General features: G+C 37.1%; 1 protein-coding gene and 1 pseudogene across 1 annotated transcript; one reads left to right on the top strand and one right to left on the bottom strand.

Annotated features, from left to right (window-relative positions):
• Window positions 1–185: 185 nt before the first annotated feature.
• On the bottom strand, window positions 186–5235 carry LOC110691676 (annotated as a pseudogene).
• Window positions 5236–15905: 10670 nt separating this feature from the next.
• On the top strand, window positions 15906–19540 carry LOC110691722 (heavy metal-associated isoprenylated plant protein 3-like). Its single transcript, XM_021868655.1, has 4 exons — window positions 15906–17236; window positions 17847–18031; window positions 18669–18756; window positions 18870–19540. Exons 1-4 carry the CDS (start codon window positions 17008–17010, stop codon window positions 19199–19201), a joined length of 834 nt encoding a protein of 277 aa, XP_021724347.1. The 5' UTR covers window positions 15906–17007; the 3' UTR covers window positions 19202–19540.
• The last annotated feature ends 671 nt before the right edge of the window (window positions 19541–20211 follow it).

Raw genomic sequence — 20211 nt, 5'->3', positions numbered from 1 at the left:
CTCCTAATAACTCCTGCTTTGTCGGCCCAGTTGTAGAGCTATATGACTATATCCATTTACAGACTTGCCATGTAACAATCTCCCGACTGCCTACCTAACATAGACACCGGGAAACATTAAGGACCTCTAATAGTTCTACACTGCAACGTCCCAAACTCCCAATGTCCTGTAATGATAAATATCAATAAATGTTGTTAAGAATGACAAAAACAGAAGATTTCATTTAGTATAACTTTTCATCCATTTCATAATCCAATGTTTCTTTCGCCTTTTTATTTTCTTTTTTTAATTTTTTTGGATGATAGATGTGAACTAGTTGGTAACAGGGTTTGATTCATCCTTTAATATAGTTATATTATGAAATAAGCGATAACCATACATCCTTGTGAGTGTGAGGAGGGACATTGAGTTTTATTCATCCACCTAGAAAAAATAGTTTCACACTTCAAATTGCCAAAATAAATATAAGAGCAAAGGTAACAGAAGAGAGGTATTTGTATTCATGTTGTGGCAAACCTCAAAAGTGGAACTCATCAGGTGAAGGCTGTAAAGCCATTTGTTTCAGACTTCAAATAAAACCTTGAGGCAACTCCATAACCCCTCAGCCTCAACTACGACATCTAGCTTCCACCTCACTGCGCAAGCTTACAGCCAAATCTTCATTTCCATTTTGGCAAAGCCCATTGCACAACTCAGAGAGAATTTCAGGACTAGGAACCATACTTCTCCCTAGCATTTCCCTCAGAAGAAGTGATCAAAACCTCGTATGTATTACTCGTTGCATAACAACCATCTCTTATCATACTCTTGTACAATTGAAATGCACGTTCAGAATTCTTTCTCGTGCGCTGCCCTAAAATAAGAGCAGAATAGGTTGAGGAATTTGGGGCTAAATTCTGCTTGTCAAGTTCTTTAACCATAATGGCTGCTTTCTTAGTCTTGTCCTCCTTGCAGAATCCCAATATCAAAGCATTATACGTCACCATATCAACCTTCACCCCATCTTTCAGCATCTCTTCATAAAGTTCATATCCCATCTCACTATTACCCCACTGGCTATACCCATTTATTAACGTATTGTAAGTTATAGTATTTGGAGGCACACGTGCCGCTTTCATCTCACTAAAAACCTTGTTCGCGTCATGCAATTTCCCTTGCTTGCAAAATCCATTGATGAGGGTGTTAAAAGTGACACTATCCGGCTTCAATCCGTTCTTTTCCATCAAGGCTTTTAGCTTCACGGCAGAGGTGAAGAGGTCCTTATTGCAATACCCAGAAATAAGTATAGATGCTACAGTAGGAAAGATACCCATACTTGTCATATCCTGAAACACCCCCAAGGCCTTTTCCAAACTACCAAGCTTACAATGAGCATAAATAACCATGTTCATAGTATAAACATTTGGCAAAATTCTATTTTTCCGAATCTCCTTATAAAAAGCCAATGCAATTTTTTCCTGATTCAAACTATGCAATGAACTCATGTAAGCATTACAAGACTCTATAGTAGGAACTCATGTAAGCATCCCTAAACTTCTTCATATGGGCATGCGTCTTAAAAAGCGAGTCAAACACAAGAGGAGACGAATCACACAATCGATACGAGTTCAATATAGCATGAAACAACTGACTTGGCAAATAAATAGACCGTCGCGAACTTAGTATATCCTTCATAATCGATTGAGAAGACTTAAATTTCCGGTGTTTGGTCAAAACATGGAGAATCATGGAATGAGTTTCAAGGTTGTGAAACTTAGGGTATTTGAGCTGAACCCATTTATAAAACTCATAAGAAAGAACATAATCCTTCTTAATCTTCAATAATACATGCTTAAATCTAAATGGGGTAAAACCACTTGATAATTTCTCCAATTTTTCCCAATCAGAGTGTATAAGATGGCTATGTGCTACATTCACAAAATCAAGGTCTTGACCTTTTGGTTCAGGAATTGTTCCATGTGTAATTGGAATTACATTCCATTTATTTCTTGCTAATTTACCCAGAATTGAGGAATTGCTCAAAGCAGAAAGTTTCATTGCAAAGTTTGAGAATCAAGCAAATTTAATAGAAGGGTGTTCTTAATTTATACTGTTTTAGGGTTTAACCTTGTGGTTGAATGATGATATACAGAGAAATACTTGAAAGCAGGTGAAATGAGCAAAACCTAAAATTAACAAGAAACGAAATTGGGAGAGGTTAATTTTTTTCTAGAGCTCAAACCCCTTTGTTGGAAGGAGCATTTGATTTTACTAAAGGCTTAAACCCCTTTGTTGGAGGTTGTAAATGAGTCGTTCAAACATGTTAGATCTAGTCATATTATTGGGTCGTATAATTGAGCGCTTTCCTTAAATAATATTGGAAATTTATGTAATTCCCAAAATACAGCAACTCTTTTATATATTCTCACTATACCGTCCACGTCACCGGTTCAGTGGGAATTTTTTTTAAAACGGTTTTTTTTTAAAAACCGCTACTTCAAGTAGCGTTGTACTGAATAAAACTGCTACTTGAAGTAACGGTGTACGGGTTAAAAACCACTACTTCAAGTAGCGGTTTTCATTTAGTTATTCTTTTACAAAAATGATTTCCCCTTTCTTCTAAAATCAGTTACCACCATTTTCGCCCAAAAATCGACACCCCTACTTCCATCTCCTCCCAACGCAGCCTTCCCCTCCGTCGCCACCGACACCTCTAAACGCATCCCTCCCCTCCGTCGTTGCCCATAGCTTGCTCCCCTCCGTCGCCTCTCCCCTCCGTCGCCTCCCAACGATTCCCTCTCCTCCGACGTCGATGACACATATTTTTGGCGAACTGCTGTTGCTGTTGGCTGATTTTGGGGTAAGTTAATTATGCCCTAATTTTTTTTTATTCAAATGTTGATTAGTCTGTTTGTTTGTTGTTATTTGTTGTTGTTGTTGTTGTTGTTGAAGTTGTTGTTGTTAGTTGTTGTTGTTTTTGTTGTTGTTGTTGTTTGTTGAAGTTGTTTTTGTTGGTTGTTGTGGTTGTTGTTGTTGTTGTTGTTGTTTGTTGAAGTTGTTGTTGTTGGCTGATGTTGTTGTTGTTGTTTGTTGAAGATATTGTTGTTGGTTGTTGTTGTTGTTGTTGATGTTGTTGTTGGTTGTTGTTGTTGTTGTTGTTGTTGTTGAAGTTGTTGTTTGTTGAAGTTTTTGTTGTTGGTTGCTGTTGTTGTTGAAGTTGTTGTTTGTTGAAGTTGTTGTTGTCGGTTGTTGTTGTTGTTGTTGTTGAAGTTGTTGTTGTTGAAGTTGTTGTAGTTGGCTACTGTTGTTGTAGTTGTTGAAGTTGTTGTTTGTTGAAGTTGTTGTTTTTGAAGTTGTTTTTGTTAACTCTGTTAATTATATGTTAATGTCATCATATATGTTGGTTAACCATTTGTGTGGTAGCAATTTTTCACAAACTTGTTTTGGTATGGTAGTAAAATTAAATTAAAATTTTCCCTGATAGCAAAAGTGAAATACGTGTGTTTTACTTGTAGCAAAAGTGAAAATTTCCAAAAGAAAAGGATAAAATTCTAAACACGTTGTTGGCCCGCTATACCTCTCAGTTGACTCGTAACAATCCAATGATGGTGAACATGGTTCTTATACAATAGGTGGCAGATGAGTCGTGAACTTGTGATAGACTGCTTAGGGATTAGGATGAACATGGTTCTTATACAATAGCACAAATCCATCCTCTAAGAACTCTATAATCACCTCCCTCAGCCAAAGTTTTCTCAAAGAAGATCCCATAAGATGAGTTGATTTAGACCAAACTCCTAATAACTCCTGCTTTGTCAGCCCAGTTGTAGAGCTATATGACTATATCCATTTATAGACTTGCCAATTAACAATCTCCTAACTGCATGCCTAACATGGACACCGGGAAACATTAAGGACCTCTTATAGTTCTACACTGCTACGTCCCAAACTCCCAATGTCCTGTAATGATAAATATCAGTAAATGTTGTTAAGAATGACAAAAACAGAAGATTTCCTTTAGTATAACTTTTCATCCATTTCATAATCCAATGTTTCTTTCGCCTTTTTATTTGTTTTTATTTTTTTAATTTTTTTTGGATGATAGATGTGAACTAGTTGGCAACAGGGTTTGATTCATCCTTTAATATAGTTATATTATGAAATAAGCGATAACCATACATCCTTGTGAGTGTGAGGAGGGACATTGAGTTTTATTCATCCACCTAGAAAAAATATTTTCACACTTCAAATTGCCAAAATAAATATAAGAGCAAAGGTAACAGAAGAGAGGTATTTGTATTCATGTTGTGGCAAACCTCAAAAGTGGAACTCATCAGGTGAAGGCTGTAAAGCCATTTGTTTCAAACTTCAAATAAAACCTTGAGGCAACTCCAGAACCCCTCAGCCTCAGCTACGACATCTAGCTTCCACCTCATTGCGCAAGCTTACAGCCAAATCTTCATTTCCATTTTGGCAAAGCCCATTGGACAACTCAGAGAGAGTTTCAGGACCAGGAACCATACTTCTCCCTAGCATTTCCCTCAAAACCTGAACTGCTCCATAAAAATCACGATTCTGACGGAAAGAAGAGAACAAAATCTCGTATGTATTACTCGTTGCATAACAACCATCTCTTATCATACTCTTGTACAATTGAAATGCACGTTCAAAATTCTTTCTCGTGCACTGCCCTAAAATAAGAGTAGAATAGGTTGAGGAATTTGGGGCTAAATTCTGCTTGTCAAGTTCTTTAACCATAATGGCTGCTTTCTTAGTCTTTCCCTCGTTGCAGAATCCCAATATCAAAGCATTATACGTCACTATATCAACCTTCACCCCGTCTTTCAGCATCTCTTCATAAATTTCATATCCTATCTCACTATTACTCCACTGGCTATATCCGTTTATTAAAGTATTGGAAGTTAAAGTATTTGGAGGCACACGTGCTGCTTTCATCTCACTAAAAACTTTGTTCGCGTCATACAATTTCCCTTGCTTACAAAATCCATTGATGAGGGTGTTATAGGTAATACTATCCGGCTTCAATCCGTCCTTTTCCATCAAGGCTTTTAGCTTCACGGCAGAGGTGAAGAGGCCCTTATTGCAATACCCAGAAATAAGTATATTATGTGATGCTACAGTAGGAAAGATACCCATACTTGCCATATCCTGAAACACCTCCAAGGCCTTTTCCAAACTACCAAGCTTACAATGAGCATAAATAACCATGTTCATAGTATAAACATTTGGCATAATTCCATTTTTTCCGAATCTCCTTATAAAAATCCAATGCAATTTTTTCCTGATTCAAACTATGCAATGAACTCATGTAAGCATTACAAGACTCTATTGTAGGAAGAAACCCATAATCCTTCATGTGGCAAAAGGTCGCGGTAGCATTCCTAAACTTCTTCATATGGGCATGAGTCTTAAAAAGCGAGTCAAACATAAGAGGAGACGAATCACACAACCGATACGAGTTCAATATAGCCTGAAACAACTGACGTGGCAAATAAATAGACCGCCGCGAACTCAGTATATCCTTCATAATCGATTGAGAAGACTTAAATTTCCGGTGTTTGGTCAAAACATGGAGAATCATGGAATGAGTTTCAAGGTTGTGAAACTTAGGGTGTTTGAGTTGAACTCATTTATAAAACTCATAAGAAAGAACATAATCCTTCTTAATCTTCAATAATACATGCTTAAATCTAAATGGGGTAAAACCACTTGATAATTTCTCCAATTTTTCCCAATCAGAGTGTATAAGATGGCTATGTGTTACATTCACACAATCAAGGTCTTGACCTTTAGGTTCAGGAATTGTTCCATGTGGAATTGGAATTACATTCCATTTATTTCTTGCTAATTTACCTAGAATTGAGGAATTGCTCAAACCAGCAACTTTCATTGCAAAGCTTGAGAATCAATTTAAACTGTTTTAGGGTTTAACTTTGTGTTTGAATGATAATATACAGAGAAATACTTGAAAGCATGTGAAATGAGCAAAACCTAAAATTAACAAGAAATGAAATTGGAAAGAAAGTTTTGCCCTTTTATTGATTTGAAACTGACCTGATCATGGAAACTCAGAGCTTGTTTGCAGTCTTGTTTGATAGCTCCTGCAAGTCAGAAATGATGAGGTGCGGCCGAGCGGGGGGAATGAGAGGTTAATTTATTTCTAGAGCTCAAAGGGCTGAAAGGAGCATTTGATTTTGTGGATTGCTAAACATCGCCTACAAATTACCAACTAAAGCCCACAAATTTCAATTGAATTGACAATATTGCCCTTAGCCCAAAAAATAAAACAAACACTCTCTCATCACCCAAAAAAAATCTGTGCCACTTTCATTCCACGTTTTTAAAAAAAAAAAATCAAAGTCCGGCAATGTCGAGGCGGCAAGGCAAGGAGTTAGCGGCGGAGGGAAGGAGGTCTCACGGTGGAAAGGTAGGTTTTTTTTTCTGTTTAGAAAAGAAAAAAGAAGAAAAAAAAAACCAGCTTAGGCAAGGTGGGGCGCCTGGGGAGGATGCCACGGCGGTGGTGGTGGCGCCAGAATCAGACGCCGGAACCACGACCATGGCGTTTGAATCTGGCGCCGCCACCACCGGAAAGGCGTCCTAGCCAGGCGCCGCCACCCATGGTTTGGCTTCCCAGCCATGCGCCCTTTTTTTTCTCTTTTTTTTTGAATCATTTTTTTTTTTTTTTGAAAATCAGAATTTTTTTTTTGAAAATCGGAATTTTTTTTTTTGTTTGTTTAAGTAATTTTTTTTTGTTATTTGTTTTTTAATGGTTATTTTTTTTTAAAATCAGTTTTTTTTAATTTTGTTTATGATAGGCGTGTCGCGTACCTAACAAAAATAACCTAACTATTCCTCCTAACTATGTAGTCGAACAAGTAAGGGTCGAATCCCAAGAGACTAAAGTTCACCTAAATTATCTAAACTCAAGTAATTACCAAGCAAGAATCAAACAATGGTGGAATAAACTAAATGCTAATGTATGGAAAACTAGAATAAATCAAACGAATATAATGAATCAATAAGCTAAAATATCCAAGATCAAGTATCACCGCAATTACGATCGATGCAATTATATATCTACCCCTAACATACAATTCCAATTAACACGGGGAAAAGCAAACCCTAACCAATACCAAGGACCTCTCTCGAGTATCAATGGCTTCCCTAACCCACAATCAAGCCTATTCTCATGGTATCATGCAAATTAGAGACATTAAACACTTTACTTCACTTCCCAATTATCAATTCAACTACTCTCGTGATGAATTTCAAACCCTAAATTAATTTACTCAAATCCGTTAAAACCCAACTCTCGTTGTGATTGAAACTATGAAATAATAACAATACGAATTATCTCTAATCTAGTATTGGCATAATCACAATCAATTTAGCATAACAATTGCAGTAGTTATTAGAGAATTTACAGAATTAATTCATGCATCAATCACAATTGGGCAACCCTAGATCTTGGAATATAAAAACTACTCACACATATTAAAATAAGCAATAGCAAAAATAATCAAAGAAAACATAATTAAGAAATAAGTGATGAAAAGAAATACCAAATCTTGAATTAATTGGAGATAGCCAAAGTAGAACTTGAATCTTGAATTACAAAAGCAATGTAAAAATAATAGAGAAAACTAGGTCTAATAATGAAAATACTAGATGCTAATAAAATACTCAATAATGAAATAATACAAAGTCTAGAGTATTTATACTCCGAAAAAGATAAGAAAACGCAACAAAAATATATCGCGCAGTCTTCCTAAGAGGCACGGACGTGCCTACAACACTTCGTGTAAGGTTTTTCTTGTTTTCTGGACTCCAGGCACGAACGTGCCTCACATGAAATCTGATGGTAGCAGCAGGCACGGATGTGCCTCTATGAGACACGGGCGTGCCTCATATCGAACACAACTTCTTCAACTTCTGAGATTCAGGCACGGACGTGCCTCGGCTGGGCATGGGTGTGCCTCACTCCAAAAGGGCCCAAATGACTCGTTCTTCGACCAACGAGCTTTGTGAAGGTCCGTGGCCTCGGTTTAGCCTCATGACTTCATAAAATCTCCAAATTAGCTCCGTTAATCCTGAAATACATCAAAAACAACGAAACTACCCATAAAAGCATCGAATCATCGAAACTAAACCAAATTAAGCCAAAATGAACTAAAATACTAGGCTAAACTAATAAAAACAACTAGAAATAAGCTAACAATTATGCACAAAACACGGCTTATCAGTTTATTTTTTGAAAATCATAATTTTTTTATATTTTTGTTTTTTGTTTTTTTCAGTAATTTTTTTTTTGAAATTAATATTTTGTTTGTGTTTTATGTTTTTTTAAGTTTTTTTCAATTTTGTTATATTTTTTTTACGTTTATACTTCCTTTGCATTTCTTTGTATGTCTGTTTTGTACAATTTTTTTTTTATATTTGTTATTGCAATTTGTTAGTATGTTTTTCTGTTTAGTTGATATATTTTCGTCTAGGTTATTTTATTTTTTTTCTTTTATGTTTATATAAAGTTTGTATGTGTTGGTTTTTTTTTTTTTGTGTAGATTTTATTCTGTAATTTATTTTAAGTGTTTTGTTAATTTCTTTTTCAAGTTAGTTTGCTAGTATATTTTTAGTTCATTTGATTTGGTTTTTGGTAATTATTTTTCTTTTAATTTTTTTAATGTGTATACATTTTTTAATTTTTTGAAGGTGTCGCATTTTCGTCATGGTGCGGGGAAGATTCTAGACCTTATTAGGTCTGGAAACTACTCGATGGAGAGCTCGGGGCCCAGACATCTTAGATCTCGTGGTATTTCGGCTTCGGCTCGTAGAGAACAGGTTCACCATCGGGATGAGGAGGAGGACGCATATGAGGATGTGGACGATAGGAGTGGACCATATGATGATTACGGTCCATTCAGTCAGAGGCTAGATGACATGTATGAGACGCATAGGGTAGATGTGCGTAAGGGTAGGGATGGTAGGTTTGTGAGTAGATCTGGCACATCATCTGCGTCCACCGTGTCTGGGGCAAGCTGAAAACGGTCGAGGGCCGTTAATGATTCTTGGGTGGTTAAGGGTGCGATGCCTGGGGGGCCTGTAGACGGGAGTGTGATTCCTAGCTTTCTAGGACACATAGCTACCCGTATCTAGGAGGACCAGGAGAGGGGTTTGGTGACGGGTATTTTGAAATGCCAAACCCGGGAAAAGACTTGTAGCGATTCGAGCAGATGGGCTGAGGCTTGGCCGGTGGAGAGCGAGATGCTCGACCGACTGCAGGGCACTGGGGTGAATCACCTTCCTGCCACCATGCACGATAAGATTGATTGGACGCTGATCACGGCTTTCGTTGAGCGATGGCAGCCAGATACGAACTCTTTCCACCTTCCATTCAGTGAGATGACGATCATGTTGCATGACATCGAGGCCATTCTTGGGATTCTCACAGAGGGTAAACGCCTTTCAGTTGTGACTAATGCGGATCAGGCAGATTTGCTGGCGGAGCTGTTGGCGGTGGACAAGGTTGCGCTGTACACCGGGGTGCTTGGTGTTTGGGACCACGGCGGTATGAAGATCGCATCCGTCTTGCTGCGTTGTTTGCACCCCAGTGCATGTAGGATGCACGATGCACAGCTGGCTGCTTATGTTTTTCTTCTCCTCGGGTGTACCTTGTTTCCGAATAAGAGCGGAAACAAGCTCAGGCCACGCGACATAGTTGATGCGTGTGAGCCCGACAGTGTTGGTCAGTTTTCTTGGGGGTCGGCTACGTTGGCGTATCTGTATCACCAACTAGGATTTTCGAGTCGGGCTGACGCGGCAGGCATCAATGGATGTCTGACTTTATTGCAGACCTAGATATACGAGTATATTCCTGCATTTCGACCACACCGTGACCCGGTTCCTATTGGTGATGGGATGCCCCGTGCCTGTGCGTGGAGTCCGCGGTTGGAGAAGAAGTCTGTTGACCGCCTCCGATCGATACGGTTATTGCTTGACAGGATTTCCCCCTTAGAGGTAAAGTGTATAAATTATTTTAAAATTTGTACTGTAATGCATTTATTATAGAATCTTACTACTTTGAAACATTTTGTGCAGGTGAACTGGATGCCTTTCGGCCAGAACCCTAGTAATAGGGTACCCAGGACCCTTTACACGGGACTCATACAGTATCGTGAGATCGTGGAGGCGTACATGCCCCAGCACTGTCTTCGCCAGCTTGGGTTCGTCCAAGTTGTCCCTCCTCCACCGGCATGGCCGAGTAAGGCGGTCTGATCTGCGTCGTGGAAGGAGTACGTCGTCCAATGGCCGGATAGCATGATTGCCACGTGGGAGCAGTTTCCGATGGTTTCCCACTTATGGACTGCGGAGCTGCAGAGGCCACCTACTGGGGTGCCTCCCATGTGTGACCAGCACTACATGGATGGTACAACCGGTATTCGCACCCGAGGTTGATTAGAGACCTCGACCATAGCGACGACGCCGATGGTCATGATCCACCGCCAACTGCCGTAGATGCGGTATGTCTGCACAAAAATTTATTGTTGCGTTTTTTTAAAGTTTTATATATCGTTATTCAATTTCATGTTATATTTTTTTTGTGTGTGTAGTGGATGGGAAAGGTAATGCAAGGCGTACAAAAACTCTCCCTGGAGAAGGACAGCATGAGTGCAGCAGCGAGAGCTGCTGTTGATGAGTTGGAACAGACCCTTGCGCATTGGGAGTCGGCGGCAAAAGAGGGATTACTGATGTTATTGGCATTTTGTTTGTTGAACATTTTTTTCATTATCAAATTAGTTTGTGAAATAGGACATTATCTTTGTAGTTTGCAGAATTTAGTACAATCGTTTTAGTTTTTAACATTTACAATTATCGTTTTAGTTTCTAACATTTGCAATTATCGTTTTAGTTTTTAACATTTGAAATTATCGTTTTAGTCATGACCATTTAAAATTATCATTTTAGTTTCTAACAAATGAAATTATCGTTTTAGGTTCTAACATTTGAAATTATCGTTTTAGGTTTTAACATTTGAAATTATCGTTTAGGTTCTAACATTTGAAACTATCCTTTTAGGTTCTAACATTTGAAATTATCGTTTTAGGTTCTAACATCAAGATATTATCGTTTTAGTTTCTAACATTTGAAATTATCGTTTTAGTTTCTAACAAATGAAATTATCGTTTTAGGTTCTAACATTTGAAATTATCGTTTTAGGTTCTAACATTTGAAATTATCGTTTTAGGTTTTAACATCATGAAAAATAAGGTTACACAGAAATAGTGTACAAAAGAAAAACTAAAAAGCTGCTAGGGTGTTCCATTGATGGATCTGGTCATGATACAGCGCATCCCAACCCTCTACGCTTGCTGTGCGAATGTCGTACCACCGAGGTATGATCGGTGGGACAGGAAAATAGGATGACAGGTCCAGCCGGATGAAATTTTTGTATGACGACCCAAGAAATGCAATAGCTAACTCCCTGACCGGTGTAGTGACAGTCTCACGCGATGACCAAGGGAGAACCGTTGTACAAGGATAATAAGCTCGACTATGCAATCCCAGCCCGAAATGCATTACTGCACACTTGTAAATGTTTGCAACGGCAAAGAGATCTAGTGGCGCGTCGAAATAATGATTTAGACCGCAAGGTCCTCCTCCCCACCGGATACGCCGCAGAGCACTATCCAAGCCGTCCTGGTACACATGACGATAAACATCTCAGTTAGAGGCAATTTCACTGTACATCAACTGACGCACTAAACCGTAGTTGTCTTCACCCATCTGAAACACATCTGCCACGACCCGGAATCCGCAGTTACCATCTCCAACTACATCATTCCAGCCGTACAAGTATGACATGATGATGTTAGGTATCCTATCCTTGTATGGAAACTGGTCAATATCAAATCTTCCTATTGAACATATCATTAAACACAGTGAACAAGTCAGCAGTAAAATCAAAACCATTATAAAACGTAAATTAAAGTAAGCTATTGTACCAATGCCGGGCATATTCACAGACGAAGAAGACCGGCTACGACTGGATGACGATGTACGACCACGACCACGACCACGAATGTACTCAAACGCACTCATGTTCCGCCGTTGATGACCTCTACGTCGCTCGACCCCTTCAGGTTCCTCGTGATCTAAGCAGGACGTGTTGAACATGTCATGCAGTACGTGAGTAGCATCACGAATAATGGAAGGATGACTGGAGGATACTCGGTCGTACATCGAACAAAACTGCTCCAACTCCTCCTATTCGCGGTCGACCATCTGCGTATCTGCATGCTCACCAATAACGAGCGTCCGCCAGAATGGATGAACCTGATCAACGTGTAACGACATCCTATCTTAGGTAATTACGCGGTGAATGGTGCATACGCAAGGTAATCCATGAGTTACTGATATAGCACATCCACACCGAACATCAACTTCATCCGCCAACTCCCTCATCCTGTTGTGCTCGGCCAGAATCAACCCCAAGCAGTAGTGTGACACACGCCCATGTAGAATCTTAAATATGAAATGGCTATACATCGTACCATGTCGCCTCCTAGAGTCCTCCAGAGAGTTCCTGATGTCGTTCTTCTGAGTTTCAATTGCCTTATTTATTCTCTCGAACAGTGTATCCAAAGCAGCGGTGGAAGAATCAGTCCAGTCCTTAGTAGCTCTATGAGCACTCTCAACTCTGCAAGTTGTAGTGTTTCCAAAATGAAGTACTTGGTTTGTCCAATATTTGACAAACTTTTCCATGTGAGGTACCCACTGCTGCATCACATAGTTCACCACTGCCGAACACCATTGGTACGAATCCCTGAAGTTAGCCAATGCTCGATCGTACACTGCCTCTGTGGTAGCTTGTAGGATCTTCCGCCACTTACCATTCACCAATCTCTCTGCCATTTCCAAATTCTTGTTGAAAAGGTTGTAGGCTTTCACTTTCACACAGTTATTGATGTGCCATGTGCACAACAAGTGCTTCGATTGTGGAAACAGCTTTGCTATGGGGGCAAAGAGACCTCCCTCACAATCACTGACGATGGCTGATGGCTGAACATTAGGGTTGATGTAGTTTCTCAGCTTCTCCAAGACCTAGTAATAACTCGCAGCCGTCTCATCCTTGATGATTGCATGACCAATCAGAAAGTTCTGGTTCGTTGGAGTCATCCCAATCATCTCAACCAGTGGGAACCTGTACTTATTTGTCTTGTACGTTGAATCGATCAAAATGACAGATGGCCAAGACTTGATCATATCAGCACAATTAGGATGCACAAGGAATAAAAGAGTCACCTCCGCTGTATCTTCATCAGAATCATACCAGAACAGGTAACCACGTGATTGTGCCTGGTGTAGAAGCTGTTGTATAGGGTTCCTTCCCTCTGACCGTTCAAACCTCAGTTGCTGTCTAACGTTGTAGATGTGTCTTCAATTTGGCTGGTCTTCAGGAAATTTCTCTAGCACAGATGCTAATATTTTAGTAGGCTTCACTTGAGCATCACTCATTTCTTTGACAACCAGTTTTGCAGCAGGACTTAAGCCGCTCAACTGTCGATGACCCACTTCATATACTATAATCTCATGGTTGTGATACCCCCATTTGGAGTAACCCTTCACTTCCCAACCTTCACGACTCTCTAGTTGCCGAACCTTTACTCTGAACTCACACCCACAACCTTTCCGCTTTGTATCAAACTGAGTGGCTGTACTGAAATCTCTTTCTTCTCTTTTGCGATAACGGTCGCATCTCAAAATGCGATAATTCTACCATCCCGTTGAGATTTATGACTTGTTACTACCAAGCAAAAACCAGAAGTAATTGCAACCTGTTTAGCCCAATCAATCGCTTGTTGAGCATCTTCGAAGGGACCATCATGTACAAATATCCCACTGTAATCATTTCCGTCTCCACCATAATCCTGCATCAATTACATATTATATTTAAATACATATAATTATGTAAAGCGTAAATTAACACAAAATTCAAAACATAATTATGTATAACAGTGTTCATACACATACAAAATTAAAACATAATCATTTATAAAAGTATTCATACACATACAAAATTAAAACATAACCATTTATAAAAGTATTCATACACATACAAAATTAAAACATAATCGTTTATAAAAGTATTCATACACATACAAAATTAAAACATAATTATGTTTAAAAGTATTCATACACAAAAACATAATTAATTTTTTTGTAAATTATTAACACAAATCTAATTTCCACATACAAAATTATAAAATAAATTTATTAGCAAATATGTAAAACATAATTTCAAGTTATACATTTTTTTTTTTACAATTTAAATTTAGGGATATCAAATTTATTAAATAAAAAAAACAAACAAATTAAAAATCTAATTTCCACATACAAAATTATAATATAAATTTATTAACAAATATTTAAAACATAATTTCAAATAAAATATTTTCTTTTTTTTTTAACAATTTCAATTTATCAAATTTATAAACAAAAACAAAAAAAACAAAAAAATTAAAAAAAAAAATATTAAGGCAGTGGCGCCTCGCTGGACCACCACCACCATGGCAGTGGCGCCTGGCCAGGACGCCGGCACGGTGGGAGTGGCGCCTAGCCTGGAAGCCACCACCACGGTTCCGGCGTCCTGGCCAGGCGCCACTGCCACGGTGCCGGCGTCCTAGCCAAGCGCCATCGCCATGGCACCGGCTTCCAGGCCAGGCGCCCCAACCCCGACGGTGGTGGTCCATGTTGATTTACCTCGTTTTGCTGCAACGACGGCTCTTCGGCATCCCTCGGCTCTCCGGTCTTCCGTGGGGACCCAGTACGGCTCCACATTTTTCGATGTCAGAATTTTCTGTTTTTGGTAAGATCTCACAAATGGCCAAAAGTGTCAAACGAAGTGTCTTTTTCAATTCGATTTTTCGATGTCATAATTTTCCGTTTTTGGTAGATTTCACAAATGGCCAAAACTGTCAAACCAAGTGTCCTTTTTAATTTGATTTTTCGATGTCATAATTTTTCGTTTTTGGTAACATTTCACAAATGGGCAAAATTGTCAAACCAAGTATATTTTGTGGGCTTTATGTAGTAATTTGTGGGCGATGTTTAACAAATCCCGTATATTATTGGGTGTATAGCGCGCATTAGGTTGTAAAAAGTTCATCTCATGTTTATGTTTAAACATCACAATTTTATATACGTCATAATCTGAACAAGTTGGATTCTATGTTATTCAATAATCTTTACATAGAGTAATTATATATAATCCTCAATGTCGTTGTTAAATTAAAAGAAACAAATTTGAGTTTGATTTAATAAAATCATGTAAAGTATATTTTTATTGAAACACACCTCCTCTATTTTCTTAAATTGGAACACTTGCATATGAGTAATTCCAAAAATACCAAAAATAAAATACCATCCATAAAGCGGGTGGGAGTGGGAATATAACTATATAAGGATAAATGAGTAATTCAAAATAAGTGATTTTTTTCACTCTTCATTTCTTATATTACATGTGTCACTTTTTAAGTATTACAAATTTTCAAAAACAAAGAATATACATAATATAACAAATGGTGCGTATTAGATATTTGTATTGGTTCATTTCACTTAAAATCTAATAGTTCATCTCATGTTTATGTTTCAGCAACACAACTTTATATTAGTCATAGATCGAGCAAGCCAAATCCTCTATAATAGTAGAAATAAATTGGGTTTTTATAGAATCATATAGAGTATTGGTTTCATTACCATTTCTTATTATCGATCATTTTCCTATATACTTGACTAAGCTACTTGTATACTTGATTCTACCAAAAGCTAGACTAGTTCCCCTGCACCCAATATTATGTTTTAGAAAGTAGATTAAATAATTTAAATAATGACACAAAAAATTTGAAAATCTATACGAGAATTCGTAGGTATATCGCATGGTTCATATGTACAATTAACCTCCAAAGATCTAGTGCTTATCTTCAATCTTAGTTTCATCATTACATTAGCAAAATCCAACTAAATACAGGAATGGACAATTTGTAGTAAACAAAACTTGTTTAATTATTTTTTATTTTAAGCTCACCAATAATATCAAAAATTATACAAGCTAAAGTTCAGATCGATTAGTTCCTTTATACAATTATGTGTCAAAGTTTAAGTCACATATTACCAGCTCAATTGGAAAAAAAAAAAAAAAAAACTCATGAATTTTTACAAATAATTAAAGTACAATGTTACTCTATATAATACAGTAGCTCATTTTTACTCCATACTTCCCATAGTATGTGCATAATCAATTATGTAGCAATGAATCAATAATCATCCCAAACTAGTGTGTTACTCATGTTATTATTAATAAACAATTCGTATTAGTTTCCATACTACATATAAAAGTTAAAGAAGAAATAAATCTAAGAAATTAATATGAGGTTGGTCAAAAGTTATGACATAAAAGGCTTGGTACCATTTAAGGAGGGTCTGGACTAAGCTCGAGCCCAATCACGGACTCACCCACCAGACTCGATTCCGAATGTAGCCATAGCATGGTACCCTTATTATTCCCTCCTAAAAGTTGGGGCACAAGTCAAGTCTAGCCAAAAAATACAGACAACACACATATCGTACAATTCTCTCTCCTCTGCTCTCCCTCCCCATTTATGACAGTGCAGTGTGCAAAACACACTCCTCTTTGCTCTCTACTACACCACCACAAACCCACATACCACGGTACAGTACACTGCAAATCAATTTTTTCCCTTTTTTTTTCTTTTATTTTGTTAGTACAAATTCAGAAATAAATCACAAAAATATCACCCTCATTATTACAACAAACACCCCCTCTTATAAATACCCTCTTCCGTCTCTCTCTTCCACTTTCATTCTCCCCCTCATTTTCTCTCTGCAATTTTTCAAGCTCTGCTTCAACTCATCAATGGCGAAGGTTTATCTCTCCTCTTTCTCTTTCTCTTTCTCTCTCCTCTTTCTATTTCTCTCTCTTCGTTGTTTCTGATGACTTACAATTTTTTCTCATTTCGAAATTTACAGAAAAAAAACAGAGGAGGTGGAGGTGGAGGTGGTGGTGGTGGTGGTGGTGGTGGTGGTGCAGAAGGAGAGAAGAAGGATGACAATGGCGGCGGAGGTGGCGGTTGCGGTGTTTATCTGAACATCGTAATCCAAACAGATTTGCACTGCGAAGGTTGCACGAAACGGATTCGGAAATTCCTTCTCAATTTTCCTGGTAAATTTCCTACTTTTTTTTCAATTTTTTTTTTTAAGGAAATTTGTTTTTCTCTGGAATTTTGTACATTGTGGGTATGTTATTGAGAATTTTGAGATAATCGATGCTTATTAATAAGGATAAAATTGGTAGAAAATTGTTTTCATTTAATCTTTGAAATTGGGATAATGACAAACAAAAAAAAAAAAAACAAAGGTAAATAAATAAAAATTCTAGGAGTTCGTTCTTAATCATTTGATTTTAATCACTTTTTGTTTATTTTTAAGAGAATTTTCATTAAATGTGAACTTAGACAAAATAGGTAGAAAATAGTTAAATGTTTAAATTTATTTCATTCTGCAAATTTCTTCCCTGGTTATTGCGTTTGTTTTAATCTCTATTATTTGTGAAATCTCATAAAATTAGTAGAGAATCAATTTAAGTGAAAATTTACTGGAGTAAATATTTCTAACATGGAAAAGTAATTCATCCTCTGTTTTTGGTTTATTTTTTCTGGACAATTTCTGAATAGTTGTGAAATTTGTCAAAATAGGTAGAAAATAAGCGTTATGCTATAATTTATTGAATATATTAGTTCAAAATCTGAAAATAATTGGTTTTCTAAATGCAGGTGTTCTAAATGTCGAGTTTGAAGGGGAGAACAAGGTGAAAGTGATGGCCCAAAACAAAGTTGATCCAGTTGTACTCACTGATAAACTCCGCCAGAAATTTCTGAAGAAGACTGAACTCATCTCTCCTCAACCTTCGAAGAACAATGACAAAAAGAGCGAAAACAAAGATGAAAAACCCAAAGAGGTATGAAATTATGAATAAATGAATGAATGATTATTTTACCTTGGTATATTTGGTTAGAAATGATTAAATTAGGGACTGGGTTTGAGTCTTTGAGAGGCTAAAAGAGGAAGTGTGAATAACGAACATTAATTACACCAATCGACTCGTTTGTTTTGTGGGTTCCGACTTAATATTATTACTCATTAGTTGCATACTCTGTTTTTCTTAATCTTTAAAGTTGATTTTTACTGTATTTGTTAAGTGTTTGCTTTAGGGGTTTAACGTAGTCTTGACTTATTTGGGAATTTGTCAGATTCATATACCACTGTCCAAAGTAGTAATACTTGACATTTAATTTATTTAACATCGACTTGTGATTTTATCGTGCATTCCAGCATTAACGCTACGGAATTGGGTAAAATATGATAATGCTGATAATACATTCACTCCTTAATTATCTTTAATGGAAGTAACAACATTTATTATTAATTTGCTCTGTGCTTCAAAAAACACACCTGCATTAATTCGCTTCAGAAAATAGTACTGTACCGCATTTAAAATGGAAATTATCAAAAATAATTTTCATTTTCATTCAAAAAATTAATAAATTTCGTTTATAATTTAGATTAATATTTTCTGGTGAATTAATGAATGACAGATGCCAGTGATAACGGTGACGTTGAAGGTTGCATACCATTGCGACGGCTGTGGTGACAAATTGTACAAGACAATTAGATCGTACAGTGGTAAAATTATCAAACTCTACAAGAACATGAACTTTTTACAATTATTTTTACTTTTTACAGTAGATTATATTTAACAATTCTCATTTATTTGTATTGGTTGATGAATAAAACAGGTGTGCATGAAGTGAGCATTGAGAAGGAAAAGGACTTGGTGAAGGTGACAGGAAGGATAGAGGGGAAGAAGATGGCTGAGGAGCTGCAAAAGAAGCTTAAGAAGACGGTGGAGATCGTCGTTGATAAGAAGGATAAGGAGAAGAAAGAAGGCGGTGGCGGCGGCGGGGGCGGAGGCGGTGGCGGAGGTGGTGGTGATAAGAAGGAGCTTAAGTACATTGTTGACGGGTCGGGTTATGTCGGGATCGTTGACGGGTCGGGTCGGGTTCTTGAGATCTTCGAGGCTCCCCGGTTCTTCAGTGATGAGAACCCGAATGCCTGCGCAATTATGTGAGTTGTGGGCTGTAGTGGGTTTGGGCCGGGTTTGATGGGTTTTGTGGCCATTTTTTGGGAAGGATAGTCAAGACACTTTGACGAGTTTTGTAAATAATGAAATTTTGGGATGTTTTGTAAATAATAATGAAATTTTCATATATTTATGCATCGAATTAGGAAGGTGATAGTTAAATTAATCATACAATAACATTCTTATTATGTTTAATATTGAAAGTTAAATTTAGATTTGTCAATCAATCAAAGCGCAATTTTCATTAAATATTCTTATCCCATTACTATTAATAATTTTGAGAAAACTAATATTTTGATTTAAAAGCCGTGCATCACTTGGGTGTCATGTTAGTTTCTTCATGAACGACAGGAAGATAGATATAAACTTGTAAATGCTTTATATTATAGGATAAGCTAACAAGCTTGTTATAAACTACTCCTTCCATTTCCAACTAATTGTTTTTCTCTTTTCAAATTAACCCAAATTAATTGTTTTTAGTGCGAGTACTTTTTACCTCTTACATTTTCTTCTAAGGTGGAACCCACACTTATATATTTTTATTTTATTTAATTTTTTTTGACAGAATACTTACATTTTCTTTATACTCTTTATGTACTTTAAAATAAATAATTCGTATAATAGTTTGTGAGTTCAAAATTAGACCAAGATTAAAAATCAAACTATTAAAAAAAATAGTAATAGTAGTAATAAATAAAAAATTAAAAAAAAATCCCAAATAGGAGCCACAACAATTGGTAGCAATCTAGCAGACAAACAGGGGAATAGAGAATACAAACAAAACATATATTCACCTTGAAATGGTTTTTGGTGCCCAAAAAGCCAAAACCAATTAATTTTCGTTCTCCTAACTCAGTCTGAGCGTCTCAGTCACTAGACTCACAACACTGATTTGTACATGCTGCAGTTACCCTATTACTTGGTTCATATTTTTATACCATTGTATTCATTTTTCTTTTCCTTAATTGGGACAATTGAAAAAAAAAAACTAAAATTAA

Source organism: Chenopodium quinoa, unplaced genomic scaffold, assembly GCF_001683475.1.
Source record: "Chenopodium quinoa cultivar QQ74 unplaced genomic scaffold, ASM168347v1, whole genome shotgun sequence".
Taxonomy (NCBI): domain Eukaryota; kingdom Viridiplantae; phylum Streptophyta; class Magnoliopsida; order Caryophyllales; family Amaranthaceae; genus Chenopodium; species Chenopodium quinoa.
This window is presented reverse-complemented; position numbering and strand designations above follow the sequence as displayed.

Coding starts and splice junctions, on each gene's coding strand:
- LOC110691722 (XM_021868655.1), top strand. CDS start 17,008: ATGACTTACAATTTTTTCTCATTTCGAAATTTACAGAAAAAAAACAGA. Junction 17,237..17,846: donor ATTCCTTCTCAATTTTCCTG/GTAAATTTCCTA, acceptor TTCTAAATGCAG/GTGTTCTAAATGTCGAGTTT. Junction 18,032..18,668: donor AAGATGAAAAACCCAAAGAG/GTATGAAATTAT, acceptor AATGAATGACAG/ATGCCAGTGATAACGGTGAC.